Here is a 14,506-nt window from a genome sequence, read left to right on the forward strand (position 1 = left end):
ATGATCTTCCTGCTTCTCCCTCTATTCATAATGTTACAGGCATGTGTCACCAAACCCAGCGTGTGCGTGCTTGTGAATGCATATAGACCAGGTTGGCTTCAAACTGACTTTGATATGTCTCATCTATCTATCTATCTATCTATCTATCTATCTATCTATCTATCTATCTATCTATCTATCATCTATATATGTATTTGTCTATCTATCTATCATCTATTATCTATGTATCTATCTTCCTATCTGTCATCTATCTATCTATCTATCTATCTATCTATCTATCTATCTACACACACACATCCTAAATTGTCCTTGAACTCTTTTTTTGTTTTTTCCTTTCCTAGACGGTTTCTTTGTGTAACAGCCCTGGCTGTCCTGGAACTCTCTCTGTAGACCAGATTGGCTCGGACTCACAGAGATCCACCTGCCTCTGCCTCCCGAGTGCTGGGATTAAAGTCCTGTGCCACCACCGCCCAACGTCCTTGAACTCTTACCTTCCTCTACCTCGCGACTATAGGTGTGTATGCCATCCCTGACATCTCTCATTTTTTAACCAGTGTCTGTGATGGCTCTTTTTCAGGACTCTACCTACAGCCAGGTAGGACCCTTCCGGGTCTCTGCGCTCTCCATTTTTCTTCTTTTTCTAGATGTCTCTTTCTGAAGGGCCTTCTAGTGGTCATGTGATATTTCAGGCCTTCCTAGGAGGGTGGCCTGGGCCTGAACCTTTCTCCTGTAGCTTCAGGCGTCTCTCCCAAGCCTGTCAGTCCAGGTTTATTTCCTGTCTCCTGTGAACCCACTGCACTCAAACCGCAGGTATTTTTGGTCTCTAGATACATCCTAATCTTACCGGTTGAATGTTGGATTACAGGCCTGAGCTACCAAACCGGTTTAGGCTTTTTTTTTTTTTTTTTTTTTTTTTTTTTTTTATCTGCATCAAAGAGGAAGGATGCACCAAAATTGTGATCCTGACCGTGGAGGACCGGACAGAACACACAAGCTGTAAATCCTCCGTGTGACAGCTCAGTGTGTGACCAGTGACTCCAGGCCTGGGAGCTGCCTGGGCTTCCTGGAAAATCCCAACATCCTGGCCCCTCTGTCCTGGGCTGACCCGTTTCAGGATAGTGCAGCCACTGTAGAGGAAATGTAGGCAGCTGGTGCAGCCTGGAACAGACACTGAGGTGGAACCGTGGATATTTGAAGCCAAGAAACAGTTCTCTGTCCTGCAAGTGTTTCCCAGCCTCTGTTCTATTTTCTAAAATCCCCAGGGAAGGACAAGCTGTTCCTTCAGTGTTGGGGAACTCCTTTCTGTAGTATCTCCTGAGTGCCTCTAGTTTTCCACAGAGTTCTTAAGAGAAGGGGCGCAGTGCCATGGGGCTCTCCCCAGAGCTCGTACCCCTGATCTGATCTGAGGTTCTGTCTGTGCAGCTGTCTCTCTGTCCTGTAGTTTTCTCCATTTGGCAGGCTCCAGGAAGTTGTTCGTTCTTGTCAAAGACTTGGTGACTGGGTCGCCACTCTCCTGGGCACAACCCTTGCCCAGTTGGTTGCTGAAAAACTCCCTCACGCTCTTGGTGGGTTCCGCCACATTGTGGCTGGGTTGTGGGCTGCTGAATCCTCAGATTTGGCAAGGACTTTCTTATAGCTCTAGGTAAGAGGAGGAGAATGTTAGGAGCCAGGTGTCTGGGAACCTCAGGACATTTGCTGCTAAGTCATGTGACCACAGGCTGGAGAAGTGACTTTGTGTGTGTGTGTGTGTGTGTGTGTGTGTGTGTCGAGGCAGGGTTTGTCTCTGTAGCTTTGGAGCCTGTCTTGGCCTTGAACTCACAGAGATCCACCTACCTCTGTCTCCAGAGTGCTGGGATTAATGGTGTGCGCCACTATTGCCCAGCAAGACATGACCTTTTTTATAAAACATATATATGTGTGTATGTATGTATTGCTGGGCAGCGGTGGCACACACCTTTAATCCAGGTCTCTAGAGGCCAGCCTGGTCTATAGAGTGAGTTCCAGGACAGCTAGGGCTATACAGAGAAACCCTGTTTCTAAAACAAAAACAAACAAAAAGGTATTTTATGTATCTGGGTGTTTTGCCTGCCTACTGTGTAACATGTATGTGCCCTGTACCCTCAGAGTAGAAGAGGGCCCCGGAGCCCCTGGAGCTGGAGTTACAGATGATTGTGAGCCACCATGTGGGTCCTAGGAATGGACCTGGGTTACATGTACCCGAGAGGCAGTCTGGTGTCTTTTTTGAATAAATACTTTATTGGTCACATGACACACTTTAGGGAAAGTGAGTAACTCCCAGCGAATGAATGTAGCTCTCTAGCTCTAGGTTGATGCCACGGCTATCTGGATAGCCACTCACAGTGAGTAGATCCACGGCTATCTGGATAGCCACTCACAGTGAGTAGATCCATGACTATCTGGGTATCCACTCACAGTGAGTAGACCCACAGCTATCAATAGATCCACGGCCATCTGGATATCCATCCACAGTGAGTAGATCCACAGCTATCTGGATAGCCACTCACAGTGAGCAGATCCACGGCTATCTGGATAGCCACTCACAGTGAGCAGATCCACAGCTATCTGGATATCCATCCACTCACAGTGAGCAGATCCACGGCTATCTGGATATCCATCCACTCACAGTGAGCAGATCCACGGCTATCTGGATAGCCACTCACAGTGAGCAGATCCACGGCTATCTGGATATCCATCCACTCACAGTGAGCAGAGTTGGTATAAGCAGGTTGCAAGTCCTATGCAAGCCCATTGCATAGCAGGCCACCATGTCCCCTGCTGGGGAAAGGTCAGCTGCTCATGGCCTCAATTATACTTAGCCAGGTCAACCAGGATTTCTGACACTCGAGGGTCACCAAAGTCACTAAGGTCAGAGCCAGGCAGAGGCATGGGATCCTGGTGGGAAATCTGTTCATTAGAAAGGGTCCCTTGTCATTAGAGTTCATGGCTTGTGTGCATTGAGGTACACTGGAGACCAGAGTCTTCCAAGCTGCCCGTAGTTCATCTTTGAAGACTTCTGGGTTTGTGGGTGTGTGTGGTGTGTGTTTTCCATGTTTTTTTGTTGTTGTTTTGTTTTCAAGACAGGCTTTCTCTGTAGCTTTGGAGCCTATCCTGGAACTCTCTCTATAGACCAGACTGGCCTCAAACTCACAGAGATCCACCTACCTCTGCCTCCCGAGTGCTGGGATTAAAGGCATGCGCCACCATCGCCCGGCTGATGTCAGGACTTTGAGCAGAAATGCCTCCATCTTTATTTTATGCTGTAAGTGCTCACTGCAGGTCCTCTGGAAGAGTTGATAGTACTCATAACAAACGAGCCATCTCTCTAGCCCCAAGAAGTTGCTCTGTATGGGCATTCAGTGTGTGATCTTCCCTCAGAACCTTCTAGATAGATGGTTATTATTGCTCTGACCCTTTCTGTCTCAGGCCTCTGCTTTCTATGGGGGTTTCTGCCTCAGGCTGGGCATGCCTAGCCTCGCATTCCTCCTGACCCCAGGCTTTTCTCTTCCCTCTTGGCCTCCAGGTGCGCTACAAGGAGGAGTTTGAGAAGAACAAGGGCAAAGGCTTCAGCGTGGTAGCAGACACACCCGAGCTGCAGAGAATCAAGAAGACCCAGGACCAGATCAGCAATGTAAGCTTTTGTCCCCTGTTACCCAAGCTGCCCTCCTCTCTCATCTGCTCCCCAGGAGGGCCTGGGCGATGGTGGTTTGAATAGAGGGAAGGGAGAAGTGCAGGCTCCCAAGTGCCTTTTCTTTGCTCCCCCTCTTTGTTAGGCATTCTGCCCAAGTGGCATTTCCTCCTTAAAGAGACTGGCCTTTTAGTGTGCATGCGTGTGTGTGTGTGTGTGTGTGTGTGTGTGTGTATGGTGTGGAGTTATCTTCCGCTCTCTAGAGCAGGCTCCCCTCACCGCTTGGGCATAGTGGGGATCAGAGTACAGATCAGATGTTTGCTTTAGCACCAGGGTCAAAGCTGGGGTTGGGGGGTTGAGCCTCCTGTCTGCCTCTGGTGCTAACACTGCAGTCATTTCCGCCCTCCCTCGCCAGCCTCCCACCTCAGCTTGCTCTTCCTTCCTGTGTGAAAACCCAGTTGGCGCTGCCCGCTGGCTGGCCCTACACCCCCCTCCAGGCCTTTTCAGGCTGGAGCTGGGGCTGGTCACCGGCGTCTGTTGGGTGTCAGCTGTTAGATGGGCAGGTGTGGAGAGTGGGTGGTGTGGTGACACTCTCTGTGTGGTCCCTCAGAGCATCTGGGGCCAGAGAACGGGCCTCAATTTCCTCCTTCGCATAGCCACAGACTAGCAGCTGAGGTGGCTCTGGGCTTGCAGGGGCCTGACTTGGTGTACATGGGAGTCGGGTGCTGCCGTGAGTGACATCACAGAGTACAGGCACGTGCCTGGGCACAGAGCTTTAGAACATGCCCAGTCAGCTGCAGCAAGACTCCTATAAATGAAGGACGAGGCAGGCCGTTGTCCTTCTGTCTGTAACAGGAAAGGGTCCACCAGGTGCCCCTGTTACTCTGAGCGGAGGGACTGGAGATGGGTGGATAGGGTCCAGATTCAGATGGCCCACCTAAGCTCCCACCCTCTAGCCTCCACATCCCTCTCCATCCTTCCACCCTCATAAGCTAGCTGAGCTGTGCCCCTGGTGAGCTATAGTGGAGGGCCAGGGAGATTCCATAAACACAGGGCCGAGACGGAACCTCTGCCCAGGGTAATAGCTTTCAAATTCTGCCCTCTGTCTAGAAAAAAAACCATTTCCTTTGTTTAGTGGTACATGCCTGTAATCCCTGCTCTTGGGAGGCTGAGGCGGGAGAGTCATGGATTCAAAGCCTCTCTGGAGGTTGAGGCACAGATCAAGAGGCTGAAGCCATGCCTGTATGAAACAAAACTTCCTGAAGGTGGACTGAGGCTGTAGTTTCGTGGTGAAACATTCACCCAGCATGCATCGGGCCCAGAGTGCCCTCCTCAGCACCAAAAAGAAGAAAAAAGGAAACCACGGTCATGAATAAGTGCTTTGTACTTGGAGTGCTCATTCAGATACTTTCTGTTCTTGTTTCATAAAAAAAAAAAAAAACCGCCAGGGACAGTCTAACCAAAAGTGAGTTTTACAACCCAGTTGTTGAGCTGAAGTCTAAAATGAACGGCCTGAGGACATGGACTGCGTCTCCTGGGCTGGAGAGTGAGCCTCAGATTGTTTCAGGCCCCGTTCCAGTTGCCCTCTTCCAGCTTGGGCCAGACTCACAAGCCCTGGAGTTTCCTTTCTGGCTCAGACCACACAAAGGGCCAAAGGGTGTGTCAGGGAGCTCTCCCTAGACGGAAAAAAGGGAAGTGGTCTGGTCTTGGGTGATTGGGAAACCGTGGAACGGCTCACAGGGCTGGAATCTGTAGCTTTGTGTCCTGAGATACCTCCAGGTGATGCTGCCAACTTCTGGGACATTCTTTCGTTGATGTAACCCTGTGAGTTTGGTGACTCAGGTGAGACAAGTGAAGCCCTGGTCTTCCCTGCATCCCGTGCTGGGAGGTTTCTGACACCCAGTCTGTTTCACCTGCCCTCCTGCACCCTGCTATCGCACATTGGAGGCATTAATGCCTGAGAAGCTCTGGTAACAAAACACTGGCTGTGTCCAAGATATCCACATGGGAGCTAGATAGCATCTTATCAGCCACCTCAGGGCTGCAATTAGCTGATTGTCCTGGTTCTGAACTGGGGGAGGTACCTTGAACCTGACCTGGGCTTTCAGAGCCACCAGATGGATCCTGAGCTGGGAGCCTGAGCTGGAGCTGGGAGGACGTTAGAAGCCTTTGCTTAAAGTCTTCAGACCCCCCCCCTCAAGTCAGCTGGGCTGTAGCTCGGGGGTAGAGCATCTAGCATGCACAAGGACCCATGGGTTCAGTTTCCTGCCTGTACGCACAAAGAGTCCCCGGCTATCATAGGGCACTTGGTGAAAATGCAGGCTCTCTGTTCCCCCAGCATTCCGGTTTGGCACCCCTGGCCTGGAGCCGGAGATTCAGCATTGTAAACATATCCCCTGGTTTACTGTGAGCCTTACTGAGAGAGAGTTGTCACTTCAACTCCAAAGGTTTCACCAGCCCCTCAGTCAGAGAACGCCAGGCCTGGCTGTGTCCCAGAACCCCGAGGGAACTTTAAACCGCAGGCAGAACTGTGACTGAGTTGTGCCAACCTCCAGCAGAATTCTGGGAAGGCTGCTGTTCAGAGCCACCCTGTAGTGTGGTTCGAAAATGACACCCCTGTGTGTGGCTCGTCCCTTCCCAGATTAGCGCCTAATGACAGGTTCCCAAAGGTCAGACAGTCCTATAGATGGAGCGGTTGAAAACCAGTGCCTGTCCTCCTGGGATGGTGATATTTGCTGTGTAAGGCGAGAGGGTGAGGGAGACGTGGGCATGCTGGCTGGCGTGAGGGCTCCCGTCTTGCCAGTTCACAGTAACTAGACCGCACTGAGCTTTAGTTTACTCCTCTGTAAAAGTAAGAGCAGTCACGTGACTGCTGGGGGCATGCCGAGTGCACCTCAGTGATGAGCTGTCAGTGTTCAGAGGCAGAGCTAGCTCCTCTACACTGAGAAAAGGTGGTCGGCTCTGGGGCATGTATGAGGCCGTGAGTGTATCTCCAGGAGTGAGGGGGAGAGGAGGGAGGGAAATGTATATCTCTTACAATTCTGTCTTCCTGGACGTGTGCCCTGGCCCTGTGCTGTGTACAGAAGCTTAAAGTTCACATACGTGTTTGCTCCAGATTGCTCAGGTCTTTATTAATTTTAAAAAATGTTTATTATAAATTTGTATCAATAAACAATATCCTAATCAATTTTTGGAGGTCCTGTGTCAGCTCCACAGGACCAAAAAAAAAAATAGTTTATTTACTATTATTTTATGTGCATTGGTGCTTTTCCTGCCTATATGTCTGTGTAAAGGTGTCAGATCTTGGAGTTACAGACAGTTGTGAGCTGCCATGTGGGTGCCGGGAATTAAACCCGAGTCCTCCCAGAGCACTCAGTGCTCCTAACCACTGAGCCATCTCCACTCTCGCTGAGGACTTTGATGAATGAGAAATGGCTTTTTGCTGAAGCCTTTTGTGGAAGCCTTGCTTTCCCTTGTTGACACGCCTGTACCTCCAGCCCCGATTTTGTGTCTTTCTCCCCTTGTGAGCCAAGCCACACCATCACAGGCACAGACACAGCCCCTTCTCTCACTGTGCAAATCAAGGACTAGGGTGTCAAGCCATGGTAGAACACTTGCCTTCCATGCGTGAGCTCTTGGGCCTGATCTTCAGTGCCACTCAAAGAAAAAGAAAAAAGCCAGGCGGTGATGGTGCACGCCTTTAATCCCAGTACTCAGGAACAGAGGTGGGTGGGTCTCTGAGTTTGAGGCCAGCTTGGTCTACAGAGTGAGTTCCAGGGCAGCAAAGGCTACACATAGAAACCCTGTCTCAGGTGGGGTGAGACATGAGTCTCTGATCGGAAGCCATATTATGTGGTGGTTCAGAACTAAGGCTCTTAGGTTAGTAGTAGGTTCTGTTTTAGCCTGTTTAACTTCCCCGTCTCTTCAGCCTTGGTTTCCCCATCTGTGGAATGAGGACAGTAAGGAAATGCTGTCCTTGGGCTAGGGGAGAAAAGTAAAGGAGTAATAATATATTAGGGCACAAAGTAGGACTGCACCCCGCCTCCCTCACAAAAGGGCAGGTTTAGGAGAACAAGCCCATTATTCCATTCACGATTTACAGTGTGATGTTACTGGCTAAGCCATGACGCAGCGTCATGTGGGGACAAACATATGGCCAGTCAGACTTTTCCACCGCAGCCAGGAAGCAGGTGCTTCAGAAAGCAGAACATAAGCCAGCGAGCCTTGGAGGGGACCCACCTAGTCACACCAAGGGCTTGCCCAATAAGAGTCGTTCAGCCCTAGTCACTAAACCCACATGTGTGGAGACCTCATGGGACAGTAGATGACTGGCTTCCTTCCCTAGAGGCCCTGGACCTTGCCTGTCCTCATTTGTTCTTTCTCTGAGTTTGAGGCCAGTCTGGTCTATAGAGTGAGTTCCAGGACAGTCAGGGTTACCCCGCCCCCCTCCAAAGAAAGAAAAGGATCAGAACTGTGGGGAGCACTTATTGCTCTTGCAGAGACTTTAATTTGGTTCCCAGCACCCACATGCTGGCTCACAGTCACCTGTAACTCCAGTTGTAGGGGGTCCAATGCCCTCTTCTGACCTCTGAAGACACCAAGCATCTGGCATGTGACAAAACACTCACACACATAAACTAATAGGGTTAGGGAAAGCGGAAGGATCAGAGTCATGTGAGTCACGGTCGCAGGCCCCTCTGGAGGATGCTGGTTTGCCTCTTTGCTTAAGAAACTTCTAAGGCGGTGGTGGCGCACGCCTTTAATCCCAGCACTCGGGAGGCAGAGGCAGGCGGATCTCTGTGAGTTCGAGCTAGTTCCAGGACAGGCTCCAAAACCACAGAGAAACCCTGTCTCGAAAAAAAACAAAAAAAAAAACAAAAAAAAAAAAAAGAAAGAAAGAAAGAAAAAGAAACTTCTAGGTGGGCCAGGAGCAGTCAGGCAGCTTCCCTGTTTTGCTGCAGAGGAAGTAGAGGTAGGGGCCAGCCTGAGCAGGGTCTCGCTTTTCAGCCATTGTGCCCCATGCTTCCCCTTCTTGTTTGCACATCTAGGTCCTCCCATTTTGAGGGGGCTGGAGGTGCCCTCAGTGTTTGCGCAGAAGAGAGGATGGTGGCTAGGCGTGCAGTCAGCTCCGCCCCGCGCTTGTTCTCAGGCAAAGTCCTGTCTGTCTACCTGGGACTTTGTCCCCAGTGTCCGCTGTCCCAGTGAGATCCCATCATGGAGATCTCCAAGCCCTTCTCCCTCCCCCTCCTCTCTGAAATGAAAATGAAAGTGTGTCTCCGTCTTGAATTATCGCTTACTTAGCTTGTGTGTTGTGGAGGTCAGAGGACACCTTGAAAAGCCAGCCCCCTGCTTATAGTTTAGGGTGACTGTTGTCTGGGCCAGGGAGATAATGCGTGGGATGCTTTTATGACCTTGGTGTGAAGAGCTGTGCAGACCTTAAGGTTGTCAATATTTTGTTTTGTTTTGTTTTTCACTTTTTCAAGACAGGGTCTCTCTGTGTAGCCCTGACTGTCCTGGAACTCGCTCTGTAGACCAGGCTGGCCTCACGGAGATTCACCTGCCTCTGCCTCCAGTGTTTGCCACCACTGCCTGATTTGCCAATATTTATTGACATTGGCAAATGGCGTCTGTGGATCAAGGGAGGATGAAGACGTGTTGTGCTCAGGTTGCTACTGTTCACCATGTCCGAGCCTTTGGGATCTAATCTTATACACATCTTCCCTGTCGGGCCCAGAGCTCACTGTTTAGACCAGACTGGCCTTCAAAGTTTGTGGCATTCTCCTGCATTCACCTCCTGAGTGTTAGGTGTGTAAGCATTCGTCACCATGCCTAGCAGCACGAAATGACTTCTAAGGAGTACGGTGGGTGGAGCTAATGTGGAAACACAGGTGTCCACACACCTGCCTTAGACACTGATGGGCATCCCCAGGACTACATGGGAGTAGGTGGTACTGCTGCCTCCCTTATGAGTGAAGACGCGAGGCAGTAGTAAACAGTGCAGGTTGCCAGTCTTTCAAGAATGAGAGTGGGCGGGGTCTACTACCCTGTGAGCCTATAGGACAGTGATGGAGCCCTGTGTTCCCCAAGAGCCCTTGTTGTGGAGGAGGAGCTGTGGGCCCCACATGCATGTTTTTTTTTCTTTCTTTACTTTTTTTGGTTTATTATTATTATTTTCCCCAAGACAGGGTTTCTCTGTGTAACAGCCCCTGGCTGTCCTGGAACTTGCTCTGTAGACCAGGCTGGCCTCGAACTCACAGAGATCCACCTGCCTCTGCCTCCCAAGTGCTGGGACTAAAGGCGTGCGCCACCACTACCCGGCTCCTACATGCATTTTAAAGCTCCCTTTCACCCCATTGATAACACAGAGCCCCACCCAGGCAAAGGTTTTCATGCTGGGCCACCTGCTCTGGAGCCACCAGCTGGAACCCAGGGCTTAGATGCACACCTGTTCCCTCCTTGGCCATGGAGCAATAAGGAACTGGAGCTGAAGGGATTCCCCCTTTACCCTGCTTTTGTGCATGCCTCACGCCTGGATGTCCTTCCAGGTGGTGTTAGGGGTTTACCCTGTGTAGTTTGAATCCAGCCGGAGCCGGCTGCCTTATCCCAGCCTGTCTCACCATCTGGGCATGAAAAGAGAGGTCTTAGTTTCCACCCAAACTCTGAGAGTGAGCAGCTCCCTGCCTCTAGCTGACACTCCTCCCACACTCCATGCCAGCTGCTGCTCTGGCCAGCCCTGGCTACAGTAATAACCATTATATTTAGCCAGTGGTGGTGGTCCAGGTGATCCCAGTTGGCCACAACTCCGTGCCTCTTGCCAATTGCGCACAGAGAATGCTAGGAGAGGGGGCAGCAGAGAACGCGTGTGGGGAGTGGACGGTCACAGCCCTCACCAGGACTCCAGAGCTAGGGCTCTGCTTCTTCCTTTTCTTTTTTCTTTCTTTCTTTCTTTTTTTTTCTTCTTTTTTTTTTCTTTTTTCTTTCTTAAAGGTTTATTTATTATGTGTACAATGTTCTGCCTGCAGGCCAGAATGAGGATCTCATTACAGATGGTTGTGAGCCACTGTGTGGTTGCTGGAAACTGAGCTCAGAACCTCTGGAAGAGCAGTCGGTGATCTTAACCTCTGAGCCATCTCTCCAGTCCCGTTTCTTTCTTTTCTGTCCTAAGAAAATAAACAGGCTTTGCCCAGCTCCCTTACTCCTTTCCACTGTCATTCTCCAGAGTCAAAAAAGGGCAGGGCAGGGTCCTGGTAAACAAGCAAGGAATAGCCTCCCAGGCAGAGCTGAGGCCTCTTTAGGATGCAACAATCACGCACTGTTCTCCCCGGGATGAGGAGCAGCTTGTCTCTGTCTCTGCCTCATGCCTTCAACTGGAGTTCTCCTGTCCCCTTGCTTGGTCTCCCCACCAGAGAGAGCGGGGAGGTGAGGGTGTGTCCCCCGAGGGTGTGGGAAGCACACTTAGAACCTTTGTACCCGCCTGCTGCGTCGATAGTTTTGCTTGTGCACATTTTCCAGGATACACTATCAGTACAGTGCTGTTTCTGTGTTATCCTTAAAGGAGTATGTGCTCTGTGAGGATTGGCTAACGTCGCTCGAGGGAGTATTCTGTCAGTCTTTTGTCAAACACAGGGACTGGCACAATTGTGTCACCTTCTGATCAGGCTGCGATAGTAACCCAGCATGTGCCACAGGGCTTGACCATAGGGAGAACCTAAGGCGTGACTCCGGTGGTTAGGATTGACCATAGCTGGAGCTAGAAAAGTTCAGCCCCTACCACCCACCCCCTCCTCCCTCACCTTCTTTATTTTTTTATTTTTTTTTTTTTTTTTTTTTTTTTTTTTTTTTTAAAGATTTATTTATTATGTATACAACATTCCTCCCATGTATGCTTGCATGCCAGAAGAGGGCGCCAGATCTCATTGTAGATGGCTGTGAGCCACCATGTGGTTGCTGGGAATTGAACTCAGGACCTCTGGAAGAACAGTCAGTGCTCTTAACCTCTGAGCCATCTCTCCAGCCCCTCCCTCACCTTCTTGCTCTCTCTCTGTAGCCAAGGATGGTCTTGAACCTTTGCTCATATTGAGATTGGGTCTCACTATGCAGTCTTAGTTATCCCGGAACTGGCTTTGTAGACCAGGCCGGCCTCACACTCAGATCCACCTGTCCCTGCCTGCCTGGTGCTGCTGCTAAAGGTATAGACCATGGCTGATTTGGTGCAGAATGTGGGGCTTTGTGCATACTGTAATAGACCAAGCACTCCATCACCTGAATTGTAGAACCAGCCCTCAAGACACAAAGCCAGTTCTTGCATGAACTTGGCTCTTGTTACCCTTGTAGTAACTTGTAGCATACACATCCACGATCCATTTTAAGGAGGTTTAGCTGAGCCAGGAAGCAAGTGAACATCTTTTGAGTTCAAGGGCAGCCTGGTCTATGTGATGACACCTTGTCTCGAAAGAAAGACAGAAAGAGATAAGGGGGGGGGAAGGAAGGAAGGAAGGAAGGAAGGAAGGAAGGAAGGAAGGAAGGAAGGAAGGAAGGAAGGAAGGAAGGAAGGAAGGAAGGAAAACAAGAGATGTTTACCTGAGTCTTGTCTTGGTTAAGTTACTTGGTTACTTAGACAGCTGGCATTCTGTCTGTCTGTAGCTCTCCAGGAGTCTCTTACGTGTTCTCTGTGTGTGTGTGTGTGTGTGTGTGTGTGTGTAAGAGTCTCACATTGTTGCTCAGACTGGCCTTTAGTTCCCAGCTCCTCCCTCCTGCCTCAGTTGCCAGGATGCTAGGTAGCATGCCCAGCTTGAGTGGCAGTGGGAGAGGACTGGTTGGCTGGCCATGGAGCCCTTCATCCGTTCCTTCTGCACTGCAGATCAAATACCATGAGGAGTTTGAAAAGAGCCGCATGGGACCCAGTGGAGGTGAAGGGGTGGAGTCAGAGCGCCGAGAACCCCAGGACAGCAGCAGCTACCGGAGGCCAGCGGAACAGCAACAGCCACATCACATCCCAACCAGTGCCCCTGGTGAGTGCTAGCCTGGGACTCTGGGGCAGGCTGAGGGGCTCTGGGCAGGGGAGTGGGCCAGTGGAAAGTGGCTCACACACACACAGGCATCTGTACTGCTCCCCAGAATCTCATTGTCGTCTCTGCTCAGGGTGTGAGTGCAGGGGATCTGGGAAAATGGTTCCAGTATGAGGGGTGTACAGCTCTCATGAAGGTCCAAGACCCTAATGAATGCGCGCACGCCTAGCCATCAAGCCTTCGTGGGGAGGGCGGGGTTTGCTGAACAAGGCTGGTGTGGGATTGAAAAGTCATGCCTTTGGCTTCCTAGGGCCTGGGGGATGGACTTGGGAAGACAGAATTCTGAGTCCTCTCTCTTCCATCTTCTAGCTTACCAGCAGCCCCAGCAGCAGCAGCTGACCCAGTCCTACGGGGGCTACAAGGAGCCTGCAGCCCCTGTCTCCATAACGCGTTGTGCCCCAGGTGGCGGCGGGGTGAGTATCTGTCTGGACTGGAGAGACCCTGGGGTAAGAGAGTTCATCACAGCTGTATGCATCTATGTATGGGCAGGAGGTCACCTTGTGCTGCTGTCTTGAGCCAGGCCTATCGTAGGACCCATCGGTTTTTTTCTGGATGAGAAAATGAGCTGGCAGTCCTGGGTGTGAACTTGCTCGCCTTGATGTTCTAGGGTACCTCCCGCTAGGGTGCTCTAGGCTGATCTCCCTGCTGGGCACTTGGGCATTCAAAGCAGTTCATGTCAGAGTGGAAGCCAAATAAACTAGCCTGGGATAGGTGGCACCAAGAGGCTGGGTGAAGGCTCAGATAGGGAGTGGCCTATAGTGTGCACACAGCGTGGCAAGGGCTCTCGAACAGCAGAGTCAAGCTGTAGCATTTCCCGACAGTCCTTATTAGAGCAAGAAAGGAAATGGTACGGGGAGTAGCAGGTACAAAGGCCCTGTGGCAGAGCATCCTTGAAAGGTCCAGTATCTTTTGGGGAGGTCCAGGTTCCTGGAGGCAGGGGAAAAAGAAGCAGATGAGGTCAGGCCCTTTGGGGACTTGGAAGCCAGGGGGAAGGAAGCCTTTGTGACCAGTGCGCTTGACTCTTGCTTCATGAAAATCACCCTGGGAGTTGGATAGGGGTGTAATCTCAGCACTTGGGAGTGTGAGGCAGGAGACTTACCGCAAGTTCAAGGCTAGCCTGGATACATAGCTAGGTATTATTTCAAAATTTTGGTTTTTTGCCGGGCGTTGGTGGCACACACCTTTAATCCCAGCACTCGGGAGGCAGAGGCAGGCGGATCTCTGGGAGTTCGAGACCAGCCTGGTCTACCAAGCGAGGGCCAGGACAGTCAGGGATACACAGAGAAACCCTGTCTTGAAAAACAAAACAAACAAACAAAAAAAAATTGGTTTTTTGGGGAGGACTTTTGTTTGTTTTTGGTTTTGTTTTTTCCGAGGCAGGGTTTCTCTGTGTATCCCTGACTGTCCTGGCCCTCGCTTGGTAGACCAGGCTGGCCTTGAACTCACAGAGATCCTCCTGTCTCTGCCTCCCGAGTGCTGGGATTAAATTAAAGGCGTGTTTGGGTTTTTTGTTTTGTTTTTGTTTTTTAAAGACAGAAAAGAGAAAGTTCTCCCTGGTGCCTGCATGTGGAAAGATGCGGTAGCAGCCTGAGGGGGCTGGTGTGTTGAAGCATAGCCAGAGGCTGTAACAGGCAGCTCCGCTGGAGAGAAGGACACAGTCAGTAGATGGACAGAATCTGTTGGCATGTCGTGATAGGTTTGGAAGGCAGAATCTCTGAGATGCTTTTGTTCCCTACTTGGGACTGAAGTCAGACTAATAATGGTTTCAAAAAGAAAACATTGCAACTGAAAA

At 50.7% G+C, this 14,506-nt stretch overlaps 1 protein-coding gene across 1 annotated transcript in view; it reads left to right on the plus strand.

Annotated features, from left to right (window-relative positions):
- Positions 1 to 14,506, plus strand: part of Lasp1 (LIM and SH3 protein 1) — a 39,305-nt gene that overhangs the window by 21,621 nt on the left and 3,178 nt on the right. Inside the window, exons 4-6 of the mRNA XM_057776378.1 lie at positions 3,542 to 3,649; positions 12,507 to 12,657; positions 13,024 to 13,127. Coding sequence (XP_057632361.1) covers positions 3,542 to 3,649; positions 12,507 to 12,657; positions 13,024 to 13,127 — 363 coding nt within the window. The remainder of the gene's footprint in view (positions 1 to 3,541; positions 3,650 to 12,506; positions 12,658 to 13,023; positions 13,128 to 14,506) is intronic.

Source organism: Chionomys nivalis, chromosome 7, assembly GCF_950005125.1.
Source record: "Chionomys nivalis chromosome 7, mChiNiv1.1, whole genome shotgun sequence".
NCBI classification, from domain to species: Eukaryota; Metazoa; Chordata; class Mammalia; order Rodentia; family Cricetidae; genus Chionomys; species Chionomys nivalis.